This window comes from Gopherus evgoodei, chromosome 7, assembly GCF_007399415.2.
Source record: "Gopherus evgoodei ecotype Sinaloan lineage chromosome 7, rGopEvg1_v1.p, whole genome shotgun sequence".
Lineage (NCBI taxonomy): Eukaryota > Metazoa > Chordata > Testudines > Testudinidae > Gopherus > Gopherus evgoodei.
In genome coordinates this window covers 54,565,146-54,583,546 of record NC_044328.1, presented here as the reverse complement: position 1 = coordinate 54,583,546, position 18,401 = coordinate 54,565,146, and the positions used below count along the sequence as shown (strand labels likewise).

The 18,401-nt window shown below is 44.6% G+C and overlaps 1 protein-coding gene across 11 annotated transcripts in view; it reads right to left on the bottom strand.

The window, feature by feature from the left end:
• Positions 1-18,401, bottom strand: part of LDB3 (LIM domain binding 3) — a 255,403-nt gene that overhangs the window by 71,893 nt on the left and 165,109 nt on the right. For 8 of the 11 annotated variants that reach the window (XM_030569175.1, XM_030569173.1, XM_030569174.1 and 5 more), the window contains 2 exons: positions 10,942-10,956; positions 399-568 (listed from right to left, as the gene is read on the bottom strand). In XM_030569175.1, the coding sequence (XP_030425035.1) occupies positions 399-568; positions 10,942-10,956 (185 nt within the window). The remainder of the gene's footprint in view (positions 1-398; positions 569-10,941; positions 10,957-18,401) is intronic. The other 3 variants (XM_030569176.1, XM_030569178.1, XM_030569184.1) reach the window with 1 other exon arrangement.

Here is an 18,401-nt window from a genome sequence, read left to right as displayed (position 1 = left end):
CACCCCTCCCCCAGGCAGCAGGACTTGGGGGTGTATGGCTGAGGCTTTGGACCCCCTCCTGGAGTCACGCAGTAATTTTTGTTGTCAGAAGGGGGTCATGGTGCAATGAAGTTTGAGAACCCCTGCATTAGATTGTTGGGGTGGGGGGAACCTACAGTGGCCCAAGATACTCTAGGATCTTGTTTAGTTAATGATTATTATTAGCACTCATCACAATAAAAGAAGAATAGTACTCGTGGTTGATTAACTAGATTCAGAACTTTGTGAGTTTAGCCCACACTGGGGAGATTTACTGAAGGAAGTGAGTCATCTTTGAGACTCAACAGCTAGTGTATAAAAGAGGAAAGAAAAATACAATTAATCTAAAAACAAATTTGGGGCTTCACTGCTTGACTTACTGTACTCTGTTCCCGTCATCTGGGCGAGGATGCGGAAAGACTTGGACTGCAGATTGGCAGAACGGCGAGTCCAGTCATCAAGCTCATCCTCAGACTTGTTCTGCGTTTTAAGCACAGCCTGATACACTGGAGAGGCACTATCTATGTGAGGATCTTTAACAGGAAGGCTACTGTAATGCAGAAAGGGGCACATTATAAAACAGCACATGCTGGGGTTGACCCCCCCATCCCACCTCAAGTTGCAGTTTCTACTCCAAAACAACCAACAAAACCAAAAATATTGTTTTTGAAAATACCCATTTGCCTAAGAAATAAACAAATTACAGTAGATCAAAAACATGTGAATCGAGAACATTTCAGTTCACTTTGTCTTTAACATTCCATATTATTATTATTCAAACCAATATGTTTGCCAGTTTGTCCATGACCCCTAAGCCAACACAGCCACAAGATTGTGGTAGTAATAAATCAATATAAAGCAATAAAGGATGGTCAGCAAGTCAAGATTATGGGACTAATTGAGTATTGTTACCCCTATAATTGTGCATAGTTAGCGCCTCATGTTGTGGAACTAATTAACTGACCCTAGAGTATATTATTGCAGTTGTGGAACTGAACCATTTTACAGTTACACTGAAAAGGGAGAAAAAATATTTTGATTGTAAAAAGTTAATTTAGTACAGATGTTTTAATTCTTTCCAGAGGGAGGCTGGTACCAAAACACTGACTCCAACACTTCCGAACATTAAAAAATCTGGATTCCAACTCAAGGCTCAGACACTTCTCTGGTTATTTCATACCTTCATTATTAAACTATACCTAATGTTTATGATCCCTCTGATGACCTTGCACAGACTGTTTAGGAAGAACCTTTCCATTTTGCATACCTAGAGCTCAAACTACAAAAGTTCATGAGACACCCTAAGGCACCAACTGAGTTAACTTCTAATTTGATTTATGATGCAAGTTGGAAGTAGACATGGTCATTTAATAGTTTTTTCTCATCAAAATAACTTTTGCATAGTGTGCAGTTAAATTTAACATTAATAGAGCTGCAGATACATACACTGATGGTGATATGTGCAGTCATGTCATGCCTTGGCTCCAGGACTCCTCTAAATACAAGATTATTTCTGAAGTGAGTGATTTACATTGTAACTGTATGATCCATGCCTTACAGAGCTTTGAAAGTGGCATGCTTGATGTCATGAAAATTGAGAAATAGCTATTTTAAAAATTAAGGGCTATATTGTCCAATGAGCTCCCTGCTATAAAGAGCAAGGAATCAGAGCAGCCACCCGTTATAAAACCTTCCTCTAAAGCCCAGGCAGTTGCCCAAACTTCCTACTTGGCAAGATACAATTCTCTAGAGAAGACCCACAAAAAGCAAAAATGGGGGTGTGGGTTGACAATGTGAGAGGAGTCAGGGAAAAGCCAAAGTAATTGGTATGACACTGTGCAGACAATAATATAATTTGCCACAGAAGAAAGCATTGCCAATTACTAGCACTCTCAGCATAGCATAATATAAACCATATTAATGGATTTGTATCTGCAAATAGCATGGGGATGTGTGTGTTTCCTGTTAGAATAGAATCACAGAATCGTAGGACTGGAAGGGACCTCGAGAGGTTATCTAGTCCAGTCCCCTGCACTTGTGGCAGGAATAAGTATTATCTAGACCATCCCTGAGAGGTGTTTGTCTAATCTGCTCTTAAAAATCTCCAGTGATAGAGATTCCACAACCTCCCTAGGCAATTTATTCCAGTGCTTAATCACTCTGACAAGGGACTTGGAAACACTGTATTTAAATATGCCATGGATCCCTATTTCCTATATAAGCCAGTTTGAAAGAGCACTATAGTGTATATGCCCCCTATGGACCCATCTCTAAAGGAGGTGTTTGTAGCTGTTCCTCCCCCACCCCCAGGATATGCTACCTTCCACCTTTCCTGAGGATCCGACAGAATGCTAGGAAGCAGTACACTAAGCTTACATTTCCTATTCTTTTGCACTTCTTACACAAAAGGGGAACATTTTTAACATAATGGACTAATTTTTCACTGTTAGACCATGAATTAGATTATGCCCATAAAATGGCTTCTACCAGGGTAAACCCTGCCACAGTGCCCAGAGCTCAGATGGAACATCTGCCCAGTTGGAAGAGTGCAAGAACAGAAATAAGCTATAACCTCACTTTCGGTGTCTACCTTATGTCTTTCTACAGTACCCATCACCATGGTATCTAAGTGCTGACAGGTGTGGGAGCAATGGGGGACTAGCTCATCTTGCAAAGGTAGCACTGATTCTGAGCATCCCCTCTGTAGTCTCCACCAGCAGAGTTCCTGTGTTGCTCCAGCTGTAAACTAAAGCTGCATCCTTCCCCCATCCCCACCCCTCTGGAGACCCTGAGAGAAGATAAGGGAGGGACAGTATCAGCCTCCTTTAACTGAATTTTCCATGTGGAACAGTAGGCCTTTCTAAAGCAGGGAGGTATAATTTACACCTTCCACTGAGCCACTAGTGAATCAAACTTATATCAGAAACAGCCTTAGTATAAGGGCTAATAAAGAAATTTTGTAATGTGAATAGAAAGGAAAGAAATGAAGCCTACATTATAGTCATTCAATTGCCATGTCTCACCCCTCAGACTACTCTCCAAGAGAAATATGAAAATAAAAAATATAAATAACATCGTATCCCTCACAGCAAATGATTTAGTAAAGGTTTCCCATTAGGTGGTAACATTTTCATGTTTCCAACTACACTTTATATGTTCATTTTTCTACTGAGTAAGCAGCATCTTTTGCTTTTTTACTGTAATGGATGACTGGCTGCCTATTATGGGCTAACAAATTATTAACTTTATATCCCCAGACTAACATTTTGATCCTGCCGGAGCTTAAAACACTGCTCTGTTTGATGGCAAATTTCACAGCTGCAGAATGATGGATACTGGATAATAAAACCCAGTTCATGGATGGTACTGCTGACTTCAACTATCAGCTGTGTGTTACTGTGGCAGTACTAGCATTTGGGTCATGGACAGATAGCCAGGTTCATTTTGCTAAATTCCCTACTTACACTGCTTTGCTCTAGTATTATGGATTTACAAAAAAAAAAAAAGATTAAAACTATAAATATAAAAATGCCCAATAGCTCAGATGTGGCTGTGCAGCTGTACAGATTGGGTCTGACATTTCAGAATAGCAATATGTATCAGGGTATATTAATATCTTTATGGCAGACAATAAAGACAGGAAATGGATTCTGGTGAATTAACTTTCCCTCACTGAATGAAGTGCCTCACTCTAAGTCAAACTAGGTTATCTAGTTGAGCAAAACATATTGGAACATTTCCAATTATGACTTTAATGCACCAGACCTTTATCTTTGCTTGAATCATAATTATACCACAAGTAACTATTGGGATATATGAGCTAGCAGAAATGGCAGTGTATAATCCACAGCAACACTGTGGCTGGTTACGGTCTTTCCAAAAGCTTAGATGGGGCACCTGATTCTTTCAGAAGACTTGATAATGGAAATAAATAAATAAATAAATAAAAAGACTTATCAGTTACTACTATGCCCTTTCTTCATTTGAAAGTTGTTTTCCAAGCGTGTGTGTGCACACAAAATAATCTGCCAAAATAATTTAGGGCATTTTACTATGATTGAATAGAATATTATACCTTTGTTCACATCATTAGGTGGGTCATGCATTCACAGCAAAATTAATTTGCACCAAAATAAGATCTATAGGCAATCAAACCTCTTTGAATAAGGAGTAAAGTGTCTGTGACTTTCTATTAATTATAAGCTATGGCTCAACAAGTGGACTATATACTGAAGTCAGTTCTTACTCAAGCAACAAAATGTTGAGTAAAAGCTAAGTAAGGGCTTCAGGATTTGGTCCTTGATGTAAAAATACAGTTGAATTTCTATGAAGGAGGGTATTTGATCTATATAAATATTGAATGGATGGCATTTTGATTCCAATTAGTAACAAAAGCAATTACAGAACTTATCAAAGACTTATAAGGAATTGTAAAATAGCCATCCATTTTTGTTCATTATAAAGAAAATCTAGCATCTGTTATTGTTGCTTAATTCAGTTTACACACTCAAAAGGTTAATTTCAAGTGCCAGTCTTAGCTGGGTGCAACTCTGATGAAGTCACTGAAATTACGTCTGCTTACATCTGGAGTGAATTTGGACAAAAAACTTTAATGACTTGTAAAAGAGGTTTGACTGAAATGTACATGAAACACATGAGTATGTGATCTTATGGGCACCAACTCTTGGTTCTTGGTATATTATGAGTTATAATACAATGACGGGAATGATGGAAAAAGGGCACACAGACAGGGCATTCTCACTCTGCTACCTTGATATCCTGGCAGGAGGGTTTGAATAATTCCAGTATAAATAAATTGATTCGGTATGTTTGAATGATTTTCTTACATTAAACAACATGGGCCTGATGCTGATCTTACTTACCCCAGTTTTAACACCATTGCCTGAAATGATTATATCAGAAATTGGCCCCAGACACTGAGTTTATATTTTTATTATTATTCATTGCTACACAAGTGTACACAGTGCTTCAAGGACTTCACATAGCAGAAATCGCCTATTGCATTATTTCTCAAGCTGAACCTACACTCTTGAGAAGTCTGCATCTTCTTACTCTTTTACATACATGGGGTCAAATTCTCTGCAGAGAACTGAATCTAAAGGAAGACTAAAGGAGAATTTGGCTAACTGTAAGAATACTACTTATACAGTTATTTTCATATTTAGCAGCAAAATGCTTATTTCAGGCTTGAACAAGCAAGGTGATGAATAGCCTCAACTCCACTGTAGTAAGCTAGAGTTCAGAATAGTCAGCATATCACAGAAGGCACAAGCAGCACTCTGAAGGATCAAACCAATGACATGATCAAATAAATATAATCCAGTCACTGGCCAGGCCTTTACGTTTGAGACGATCTGATCAGAGAGAAGAGTAGATGGTTTGCTTTAATGCCCAAATTTAAAGCATTGCATGTAATCTACTGAGGAGAATCTAACATTCACTAAGTAAGAAGTTAGGAAGTTCACAAAAAGTAAGCTGTGCCAACAGGCTGTAGCACTGAGCAAAGCATATTTAAAGAGCTGAGTCTGAGAACTCATAGGATAGAAGCACTACTCTGATCCAGATTAAGATTGGACTGAAGGCTTGTCTACACAGCGTGGCAAAGTACTCTACAGAGGTTTAGTTCGTAAAGCACCTAACTGCCCTGAGTAGACCTTGCTGGAGTGCTCTAACGGTATGTCTACACTGCAATTAAAAACCCACAGCTGGCCTGTGCCAGCTGACTTGGGCTCACAGGGCTGTTTAATTGCAGTGTAGACATTTGGGCTCAGGTTGGAGCCAGAGATCTAGGATCATCATGGTGGAAGGGTCCCAGAGCTCGGGCTGCAGCCAAACATCTACACCACAATTAAACAGCCCCTTACCTTAGCCTGAGTCGGCTGGTACGGGCCAGCCACAGGTGTCTAACTGCAGCACAGACATACCCTAAGGCTACATCTACAATATGATATGTCTAAAATACAATACAATACATTGTATACACATACTTGCACTCTGTGTCAGAGAGCTAGCACAAGTATAAACAGCAGTGTAGCTGTGGTAGTGCAGGTAATGGCAGCTGAGGCATGGCTTAGCCACACAGAGTATGTACCCACTCAGTGTTTTCCCTAGGAATTGAAATTAGGAGGGGGGTTTGAATATACAGGGTGGGTCGGGGCCGATGAAAGGTGAGACCGGGACGGTAAAGGTGGGCTGTATGGCACCACAGTAAAGACTGAAAAATGTTTCATGACCATTTTATTAGATTTAACTCATGTTTTAAAATCATCACACAAATTAAAGTTAGCTACTCACGCCTTCTATGAAGCATTACATCTTCTTGTTTTTTGGTTATAATTTTGCACAACTTTGTTAATGAACTTCTTGAATGCAATGCTTTCATCTTTGGTGGCTTCTTGTGTGTCTGGTACTTCCATTCCTTCAACTGATATGCTCACTAGTTCATTTACATGACCAGGCAGAAGGCGACTTCTTTCGGAACACAAAATTCTATTTAATGATGAAAAAGAATGCTCAATTGTAGCTGTTGTGACTTGGAGTAGCAAGAGATGTACACCTACTTCTTTCATCCCAGGAAACATAGCACAAAGATCAGGTCTAGCCACTAGTGATGATAAAAAAGAAGTTGAAGTCAAATCTTCATTCATTCATTGTATGATATTCTACTCTGTGTTCAAATTCTCTATTCTGTCCTGAGCACGTGGCAGCCCATTGCTGGTAATGCCTCACTCCACTCAACTGTCAGTGTTTTATAGCACAGAGATCTGTAAAAGCTGTGTAGAGGTTGAATAGAATCTAGAAGTCACTGTTGTAGATTTTTAAGAATCAAGTCTGTGTATTTTTTCAGTTGTCTTAATAAACATTTCTTGTCCTCTTCACTTAAGTATTCAATATAAATGCCTTCATTGGTCAACTTCTGGATTGAAGTCTTTGCTTCTTCCAGTACTTTTTCAATGGACAGCTCTCTGATTGATCCAAATGTAGCTTCTCTTGCTGGATAAAGATCTACTATTGTTGTAGCAGATGCCTGGATGGCATTGTTTAATTACCCAAGTGGTTTCAACAGTAGACTTACAAGAGAGAGAATGGCAATCGTCTTTTCTGAATGTAGTAGCAAAAGTAATCCAGCAGCCTCACTACTTAGATCCATCCCATCTTGGTAGATACTTTCCAAAGCCAGTAATAACCGTTAAGGCAACGGCTTAAGACAACAGCCAAGGATCGCTCATGAGAAAGCTGGCGGGTTTTCCCAGGTTGGACTAATTTGAACTGCAGTCCCAGAGTATCTTTTATATTTTCCAAAAAGAACGAGGAGTACTTGTGGAACCTTAATGACTACCAAATGTATTTGGGCATAAGCTTCCGTGGGCTAAAACCCACTTTGTCAGATGCATGCAGTGGAAAATACAGTAGGAAGATATATATACACAGAAAACATGAAAAAATGGATGTTGCCATACCAGCTATAATGAGACTAATCAATTAAGGTGCATTCATCAGCCATATATGCAAATGTTTTGAATGTGGTGAGAGAGTTCTTCACTTTTTCAACTGTTGAGTCTTTCACTGTTGTACAACATGCTTCTAGCCAGTCAGTTGAGTTTCTTGCAGAAAGATAGTGAGCATTTGCTGGTCTTGTTCGGAATCAGTGTTCAACTTCAGGATGAACAAGTGACAATGCACTTAACATTAGCCTCTAGTTTGTAGTGTGTGGTATCTCTTGCTTAAATAGAAAGTACGATGCTGCAGCCATGTTTGTTCGCATGAACTGTGTTGTGTCTCCAGCATTCTTAACAGCCTTGTTTACACTCACCGGTGATGTCCTTGGTCAGCTGAGACTCAGAGTTCAGAGGTGATTTCACATGAGTTCACCTCCCAGGTGGGGGACAAGAAGGCACCTTGGTCATTTCTCCAGCTGCTCACTGTTCGCTCTGGCCACTGTTGTTCATTGTGCCACCATTCACTCCTTTGCTCTGTTGCCATGGCCTGGTGCCATCACCTTCTGCTGCCACCTGCCACTGTCTCTTGAGGTTCCACCCAGCTCTCAGCTGAGCTCTCAGTGGGGGAACCTTGCTGCTAGTGCAGACTGGGCCATCTCTTCCATAGAAACACTCTCCCACAGCAGATCTAAGCACAGAGGGTATGTCTACATCTACAATTTTGCAGCGCTGGTTGTTACAGCTGTATTAGTACAGCTGTATAGGGCCAGCGCTGCAGAGTGGCCACACTTACAGCAACCAGCGCTGCAAGTGGTGTTAGATGTGGCCACACTGCAGCGCTGTTGGGCGGCTTCAAGGGGGGTTCGGGGAACGCGAGAGCAAACCGGGGAAGGAGACCAGCTTCGCCGCGGTTTGCTCTCGCGTTCCCCGAACCCCCCTGCAAACCGCAGGGAAGGAGACCTGCTTGCTCGGGGATTCGGGGAACGCGAGAGCAAACCGCAGGGAAGGAGACCTGCTTGCACGGGGGTTCAGGGAACGCGAGAGCAAACCGGGGAAGGAGACCAGCTTCGCCGCGGTTTGCTCTCGCGTGCCCCGAACCCCCCTGCAAACCGCAGGGAAGGAGACCTGCTTGCTCGGGGATTTGGGGAACGCGAGAGCAAACCGCAGGGAAGGAGACCTGCTTGCTCGGGGAACGCCAGAGCAAACCGGGGAAGGAGACCTGCTTGATTACCAGAGGCTTCCTCAGGTATGCTGGGATACCTGCTTATTCCACGGAGGTCAAGAAAAGCGCTGGTAAGTGTCTACACTTGATTACCAGCGCTGGATCACCAGCGCTGGATCCTCTACACCCGAGACAAAACGGGAGTACGGCCAGCGCTGCAAACAGGGAGTTGCAGCGTTGGTGATGCCCTGCAGATGTGTACACCTCCTAAGTTGCAGCGCTGTAACCCCCACACCAGCACTGCAACTTTGTGATGTAGACAAGCTCTTAGACCTGATTATCAGTGATTTCAGCAGTAGTGGTCACTTAACAAAACAAAAGACTATCTATGGAGCCTAATCAGCTCTGTCTTTAAACAGTGGAGAGGGGCAGGTCAAACAGTACTTGTGACTCAGGCAGACCATCAAGCAAAACACCTGTCTCCACCCTCTCTCTTGATGCTCTCAATCAGCACAGGCTAAGTACAGTTCCACTGCCCTTTACTCATACAATAAGAATAACAACATTTCATTCCCCCCCACATTCAAGTGATTTGTAACCCAACCCCAGCCAAAGTCTATCACTTGGGCAACATGGCTCTGTTTGCTGGATACCTAGATATAGTAGGTGTGAATGTAAATACAATCTGGTCCTGCAGCCTTTCCCCCCAGCTCATCACCAGTTGTCAGGGAGAGCTCATTTTGAATTTGCTTACAAATCATAATCTGAAATTATTAAATTGGCCAACATCACTGAAATGAATGCACTGTGACATCATCATAAAAACATCAGCTGTATAAGGAAGCTAATCTGTGTTCATACTTTTCAATCTATTATGCTTTTTTAGATACATTTATTTTATCATACACTTTATATGCTTTAAAAGTGTGTATTAATGTTTCAATTTCAATTCAAATTTCCAAACAATCACTAAATTTCTAACACTGCATGTAAGTAGTTTACAAAACTGGGGGAGGGTGTTGCGGAAATTCAGGGGGGGTGTACCCACTGGTTTCAGGTGGGTTTGTACTTGGCACAGCTAAGCTGTGATTCTGCTGCTGCTGCCCCTATTACCATGGCTACACTAACCAACGTGAGCTAGTGCACATACGTGCACGAAAGCAGGGGAATAATCATGTCTAGCTTGTAGTGTAGATGTAACTTAAAAGGTATCTAATTTGTGTTAACATAGGATTGAAAGAGGACTAAGTTAACACAAACTAGGTACCTTTTAGAGCATGCCAGCAGGGTCTTTACAGGGCAGTTAGAGCACAACATGTTAGGATGCTTTATAAGTCACACCCCCATACAGCACTTTGCTGTGTTTGTATACAAGCCCTCAGAAATCACTTTTCAAAGATGAAGGAAATGCTTCAATGCTAGTTCATATAGTGTAGCATCCAGATTAGCTTTCTACTTGAGGTAACAGAGGAGGATTATTTCATGGGCATATTTCCAAAAAGTATCAGTTCACTAAAAAATTGCCTGATACATAAAAATAAATGTCAGTAACTATTTAATTTCTAAAATTTAAAATTTAATATACAAAATGGAAAAAAATTGGAACAAAGCTTCTGCTGATGTCAACTGGCATAGCTCCACTGATTTCACTGGTGCTATAGCTTACATAAAACAACAGAAGGGCTGACTGCTGGCTTTTTATCTAGATATGTTCATTTCCTTTTGTTTCCTTTCCAGTTAAACAGCTATATTTTCCTTTATTCTAGTGTTCATCATTTGGACCCTTTATCATTACTCAGACTGCCCGTGTCAGAATTCTCTAACACTAAGGAATATTTAAATAAGTACACGCTTTTCCCCTCCCATTAGAAAATACATTGAATTCTCATCTCCATCTGCACTTAGTGGAATTCTTTCATCTTATCTGGGATTTTCTGGAAGGGGCAGTCTCTCCTTTCTGTGAAGCATCAGGGACTGGCCTCATACAGGAGAAGCATGCTGGACCAGTGATCTGATCCAATATGACAAATTCTTTCTTCTGAACTGCATTTGACAGATCTCATTTAAGAGCCTTCTGTGAAATTACCAGGACTTCACATGCTCAGCAGTGAAACATTATAACTATGAGACCGTCTAAATGGCAGTTTTAAAGAGATATGATTTGTATTGTATGACTTCGCATATACAATAAAATGCCTCTAAAATCCATATATATGAAAGAAGTGAACCTTTCTAAAAGAACATACATATACTGTACTTCTTTCATTGTGTTCAGCTAGTTGGAAATATGGATCTACTTACGCCAATGGAGATTCACTGTGAGTCATATGGTCAAAACCCAACAAAAGGCATTGTGTGGGATCCATCATTATGGAGCATTGGGATGTGCACAACAGAGTAATGTTAATATTAGAAATTAGTGAAGAAAAGGATTGAATAAAGAGAAAAGAAAAGAAATTATCAATAAAAGGGAGCACAAAGAGATACATAAAAATGTTAGCACTTTGAATAAGCTCATTGGTTATCACCTCAATATCAACTATGTTAAAGTTACAGCACACATTTCTCTTTCCCATACCCATGAAAAGATTAAAAGTTTTCTATTCCAGATAGAATAGAATGTCTAACAAGAGAAACATGGGGTTATGTGCATCCCACGTCTAACTCCAATAAAGGCATTGGAGTTATACCATAGATGAATTTGTTTGATAATATTTAAAGAATCCCACAAGTAAATCAAATAATCCATCAAGACCAAAGCCACAATCCTGCAACCTACGTGGGCAGGCACCTGCACCATACAAATCTACATTGACTTTAATGGTAAACGGCACAGGCATATGGTTTAGGCCCTTAATTTGTTCTGGTTTGCACCATGCATCCTCTCTCCCTAACCCCTTTCTTCCACATTAACAGTTGCCACAAAAGTCATGTTGTATTTGGAAAAAAAAACAGGCCTTGATTTGCCTCCCACTTAATGGATTTATACCAGTGTGAAGCCAGGTTAACTACAGTTGGATTACTCTTCATTTACTCCAGTTTGAGAGAGAAATGAGAAGGTTACGGATGACAAAAGGTTTATTAAGGGTTTACAAGTATACCACTTAAAAGGCGTATATTTCTTCCAATAAATCAACATGTTTCTTTTGGGGCTCTCATGGTTGCTGCATAAATATTTGCTTAGATAAATCTGAAAATGCATATTGGCAAGTGTAATACAAGTTCTTAAGGAAAGTAATTACAGCATATATTAGGCTGTACCTTGCAGTCCTTGCTGAGGCATGACTTGAAACTGCATGAATGAAGACTGCAGGATCAGGCCCATGGAGAATATGCTTTAGGAGTTTTTTTCACAATATCAAGGTGAATTACATGTTCATTATATTGAAGACCAAGGGCTTGTCAACTGACTATTAGTAACTTACAGCCGGTTTTGAGTCATGGCTACAAACAACATTTCTTAAACCAGAAAATGTGATTATATTACATTTTCCCTAGAAATGGCAAAAGAGGTTTATTAAAAAAAATCTAGCTCAATCTGGAATTCAAGTTTTTTACAGGATAAAACTAAGAAGTTATTTTCTTTTAACTTATTTTGAGTTCGGTCTGAAATAAGAACAATTTTCAGGAAAAAATAACATTTCCCTCGTAGGATAATATAGAATTCTGAGGTTGATAGAAACTAAATTGGACGAAAAGAGAATTATTAAGTGCTATTGAGAGAGCTAAGGATTCTGAAACAGCATTCAGGGTCCTTGATTACACCATATTTAATCTAGTTGTATAACATTTTTGTATAAAATACATGCATTTTAGGCCCTTCATATTGGATTAAATTTCAGTATTTTTAGCGAGGCTGTTTATATATTTTCTTTACTGGTTGTCACGCACCATCATGAACCTTCTCGTTGCTGAAAAGCAGTTATACTGTGCAGCACTGCAAAAGTGAAAAGTATGTATTTGGATAAACAGAGTATCTTGTCTGTCGTCACCACTTTCTTTATACACAAACCTCTATCTGTCTGCTAAAGACAACAAAAGAGAGGGGTCATAATCACCCCACACTGGTTTAAATCAGCAGTTGGGAGAAATTATTACTTTTTAGTGATGCATGCAGTATTGCAGAAACATCATTTTTAACTTAAATATCTTCTCAACTGGGAAATAAGTAAACTCCTGTTTATCCTAATTTAGAGGTTTCAATTAAACAGCAGTCGTTAAATATAAATCCCAAAGTGGGATAACATAACATTGGGCTTCATTCTGAAAAACATCAAACAATAACCAGTAATAAAAATGCATCTTACATTCTTTTTATACCAATGACAAATGCTCCTCCATTTTCCTTGCCTGTTGTGCTATGTAATCAATGCAGTTATTAGAATGAAAGTATGGTTGTTATAATAGGCATTATTAAGACAATAACTATCCATATTTCCAGCTCCACGAACCTTTTCTCCAGGTGAAAAGTACGAAGTTGCTCTTTATTAACATTCTGATATCAATATTCTACTTGAGTAACCTTAGCCCTTATGCTTTAGCAGCAATGTTTCTCTGAGCTTAATGATGGAGATAATAAAAAAATTAAACAAAACCTATGCCCTGCTGTCATTTATACCAATGTAAAACCAGGAGAACTTTGCTGAAGTCAATGGAATTACTCTGGATTTACACCCAAGTAGCTGAAAGCAATATTCAAACCACAGGGATTAATTTAAGAGTTTGCTCATCAACTTATAAAAAGTGCTGCCAATTTCCTTACTAATAATATTTTTACTCTAAATTTTTGTAATACCATCTTAGAGGCTTAAAAAAATGTCTTTCCCTATCAAGTTTGCATACTTTCCAGTTTCTCAATGCTGAAAAGTACAGTAGATTTAGTTCCCGTTCCCATTCCATGTGTGGAACCCACAACTATATCAGAGGGAAATGAATGGACAGGCTAAGGGCAAGATACGCCCCCAGTAATTTCTAACAATTTTTTCACAGGTCAGATAAGACGGTTACTCACCTTTGTAACTGTTGTTCTTCGAGATGTGTTGCTCATATCCATTCCAGTTAGGTGTACGCGCCGCGCGTGCACATTCGTCGGAAAACTTTTACCCTAGCAACTCAGTGGGCCGGCAGGTCGCCCCCTAGAGTGGCGCCACCATGGCGCTCCATATATACTCCTGCCGGCCCACCCGCTCCTCAGTTCCTTCTTGCCGGCTACTCCGACAGTGGGGAAGGAGGGCGGGTGTGGAATGGATATGAGCAACACATCTCGAAGAACAACAGTTACAAAGGTGAGTAACCGTCTTTTCTTCTTCGAGTGATTGCTCATATCCATTCCAGTTAGGTGAATCCCAAGCCTTACAAAGGCGGTGGGGTCGGAGTGAAATGTGGCAGAATAAAACTGCTGAGCCAGAGGCTACAGCCTCTCTTGACTGCTGAACCAGGGCATACTGCGAAGCAAAGGTATGGACCGAGGACCAATGGAGCTTCGCGACAAATCTCGTGGGTAGAAACACGAGCCAGCAAGGCGGCAGATGAAGCCTGAGCCCTGGTAGAATGCACGTTGATGTGGCTTGTGGAAATATGAGCCAAATCATAACAAGTGGGGATGTCCGCCATCACCCCAGATGAGATCCTCTGAGAGGAGAACAAGCAAGCCCTCCCTTTGGCCCGCTACCGGGATAGAGCTGGGGCACCTTAGGAAATGGTTCTGTCAGCACAATATAATGCGAGCACTCCACAGATGTCCAAGGAGTGCAACGGTTGTGTCCATTGCGTTGAACTGTGGGTAACATGAAAAGCCAAAACCACCTTAGGGAGGAAAGCCGGGTGCGGTCATAACTGCACCTTGTCATTGTGAAACCTAGTGTACGGCGGAACCCCCGTAAGAGCTCTGATATCAGAGACCCGTCTGGCCAAGACTAGGTTGAGGTCCCAGGTCGGGGCTGGGCGGCGCACCCGAGGGTGCAAGCGCTCCAAGCCCTTGAGGGACCCCGAACCCATAGAGCGTGAGAACACTGAACGTCCATCTCAGCCTGCTGGAAGGTAGAGATGGCTGCCGAGTGTATCCTCAGCGCTGATACCGCCAGGTCCTGCCGCTGAAGGCCAGAGGCAGGCCAAACAGAGGGGATCGAGACCTCAGCAGGAGCAAGATCGAGCGTATTGCAGCTGTAAAAGAAACGCCTCCACCTGGCCCGATACATCGACCAGGTGGAAGGCTGCCTGTCACCCCGACTCAGGTACGCAGCAGCCACCGTGAGGCGAAGAGGCTGCAGGTCCGAGTGACGAAGCCTGTCGTTGCCCTGAGTGATGAGGTCTGGGCTGACAGGCCGAGTAACGTGGTATGTCAGCGCTGCCTGGACCATTCTGGAGTGATCATGATGATGCACGCTCTGCCCCTGCGGAGTTTGAGCAGGACCTAATGAACCAGTGGGAACAGTGGGAAGGCATAATGCAGTTGGCCTTTCCACGGCATCAGGAATGCGTCCAAGATCGATTCCGAGGAGAGACCTTGGAAGGAGCAGAACACCTGGCATTTCCTGCTCTCGCGGTGAGCGAACAGGTCTGTGTGAGGAAACATCTCCACTTCCGGAAAGCGGGACGCCTCACATGGGGCAGAGTGATCACTCGTAAGGCAGGAAAGACCTGCTGAGGCAAAGAGTTAGGACGTTCCAAACGCCTGGGAGAAAGGACGTCGCCAGCTCCATCGAGTGGGCCATGCCAAAGACCCGGAAATGGATGGCCTCCTGACAAAAAAGGGGGGGGGGACTATGTCCCCCCTGAATACTTATGAAGCACCTGGTCGTTGTGTTGGCTGTAAACACCGAGATACAACGGCCTCGCAGCTGCCGCTGGAACCCCTGGCATGCCAGGCGGACTACTCTCAATTTTTGGGGCATTGAGGAGGAATGCCAGCTCCCTAGAAGACCAAAGGCCTTAAGCTCAGAGGTGACTATGAACACTCGAGCAGAGAGATGAGGCGTCCGCCGTCAGGGGCAGTGAGCCGGACTTGGAGAGGACGGAGGCGGAGCTTGGCGTGTTTGGTTACAAACTTGCGGGCAACCATGGACCCAGGAGACTGAGACAAGAACGAGCTGAGGTCGTTGGGAAAGCCTGCAGACCTCAGATGATTGTTGCCATCGCCTAAAATCTCAGTTGCAATAAGCAGGCTCCGGCTAGGTAGGAGACCAGGATAGCCCCTAGGGAGCCCAACCTCTGCGTGGGGACCAGAGTGGATTGCTCTATAATAAACAGCAGGCCTTGACCTGTGAATAAGACCGTGGCGATGCCCACGCGCTGAGTGGTTTGTGTCTCAGAGTCTCCGTGGATAAGCGAATCGTCCAGATACGGAAAAACGCATATCCGACATCAGCGACGGTAGGCGGCGACTATGGCCGTAAACCGGGAGTATTGACAGTCGGCTATAGAGCGGAGGCATCTCCCGTGCGGAGGGAAGATGGCATTGCAAAAGTACGCATGCTTCATATCCAGGGCGGCATAGTAGCCCCCAGGAGGCAAGGATGGAATAATGATTCCCAGGGATACCATGCAGAACTCCAACCTTATCCTAACCCGGTTGAGTCCGTGCAGGACCAAGAGGGTCTGAGACCTGTGTTCGAGTGGGGGACTAGGGCATAACGGGGGTAAAACCCCTTACCCCTTTCGTCCGCTGAAGTGGGACAGGGCTGGAGCAAATTCAAGGTGGTACCTATGCTCCATCGTGCGCAGGACCCAGCGATCTGAAAGCAACTGGGGCCATGCCAGGAGAAAGCGGGATCGGGATCCCGTCCTGCGACTGGTACACCGCCCTCAGGTGAACCCTGGAAGGTCCGTCTTTGGTCCCAGTGGTAATTGCGAGGGACCTTGACTTTGGCTCTGTAGGGGTCCTGACGTTCGTCTGCGACCACCTTGGCCCTGCCGTTTGCCAGAGTTCTGCCTCTGGCTAGGCACAGAGTATGGCAGCTGGGGCCAGAAAGGCCTGCGTTTTGTCGCTGGCGTATACATGCTGAGACGCATTAGGACCCTATTGCCCATCAGACTTCGCAGTCTGGGGCTGTCTCTGCCGCGAAGATGCCTTTACCAACAAAGGGTAAATCCTGAATGGCATACCGCAGCTCCGGCCGGAGGTTTTAAAACCTGAAGCCATGAAATGCACCTCACGGCGACACTCAAGGCCAGAGTGCCGGCCGCAGAGTCTGCTGCGTCCAACGAGGCCTGGAGGAACGCTCTGGGAACCTTCTTTCCCCCCGTCCTCCAAGACGGCAGCGAACTCCAGGTGGAAGTTTTGAGGGAGAAACTCCTTCACTCAGGTGCTATAATTATCGCAGCTAAGCAAGGCCTGTTGCTTTGCTACCCCGAGCTGCAGGGCCCCTGCAGAGTACACCTGGCGGCCAAGCCTGTTCATTCGCCAAGCCTCTTTCTGCTTCGGGGCTGGCGCCCGCTGGCTATCATATCAGCATCGTGGTCCTGAGCATAAAATCTGCGCATATGGGATGACACGGATGCGTGTCCGGACGGCCATGGAGGTACTAAAAGAAGGCACAGGCAGAGTCTCTGACTCACTCGGACCTTGCCCAACTCGGCACCGGGGACCGGCATCGGGAGGCGTAACGGTACCTGGAACGAGATCCAGACCCGCAACCAGAACGGTGTCGGGAGGTCGACCGAGATCTCGAGGCTCGGAGAAGGGCTACAGGAGTCAAGGTACCTGCCCCGGTGCCAGAGGTCGGAACGGTGCCGATAGCGGGTCGGCGAACGGGATACCGACCGGTGCAGCGAGTGTGACCAGTACCGAGGAAAACAGCACCGGGACTGCCAGTGGTGTCCGGCGTGCCAACAGTACTTGGAGTGTCTGCGGGACCGTGATCATGAACGGTGCCGCTCTGCTGTGCTGACAGGGGACAGTCCCCTGAAGAGACTGTATTACCCGTACCGGCGGTGCCCGGGACAGGCAGCACTGACTCTGTCATGGCACTGAGAGCCCTCGCCGTTGGTAACATCTCCGGCGTGAAGGGAACAGCAGGCTCAACCACAGTGCGTACTGGGGAGCTGTCAGGCACCGGATTCGACGGCCCTCGTGGGACCGGGATCCACGGTACCGAGGTCATCAGAGCTTCGGTAGGTGTCGGTGCCGGGCGAACCGAGTTAGATAAGCTGTCTGGCTGCGGTGCCGTTAGCACTGAAGCAGCGGGAGTAATACGCTCAACCATGGCGCGTGCCGGGGAGCCGTCGGGCACCGGATTCGATAACCCTTGTGGGACTGGAATCGACGGTGCCGATGTTGTCGGTGCCTCAGAGGCGTCGGTGCCGGGCAATCCGACTTAGACTAGCCCTCTGGCTGCGGTGCTGTTGGCATGGAAGCAGCCGGAGCAGGAGCTCAACCACGGCGCGTGCCGGGGAGCCGTCAGGCACCGGATTCTACGGCCCTTGCGGGACCGGGATCGACGGTGCCGACGTCATCGGTGCCGCAGCAGGTGTCGGTGCCGGGCAATCCGACTTAGACTAGCCCTCTGGCTGCGGTGCCGTTGGCACGGAAGCAGCCGAAGCATTAGCTCGACCACGGCGCGTGCCGGGGAGCCGTCAGGCACCGGATTCTACGGCCCTTGCGGGACCGGGGATCGACAGTGCCGACGTCATCGGTGCCGCAGCAGGTGTCGGTGCCGGGCGATCCGACGTAGACGAGCTCTCTGGCTGCGGTGCCGTTGGCACGGAAGCAGCAGGAGCAGTAGCTCAACCACAGCGCGTGCCGGGGAGCCGTCAGGCACCGG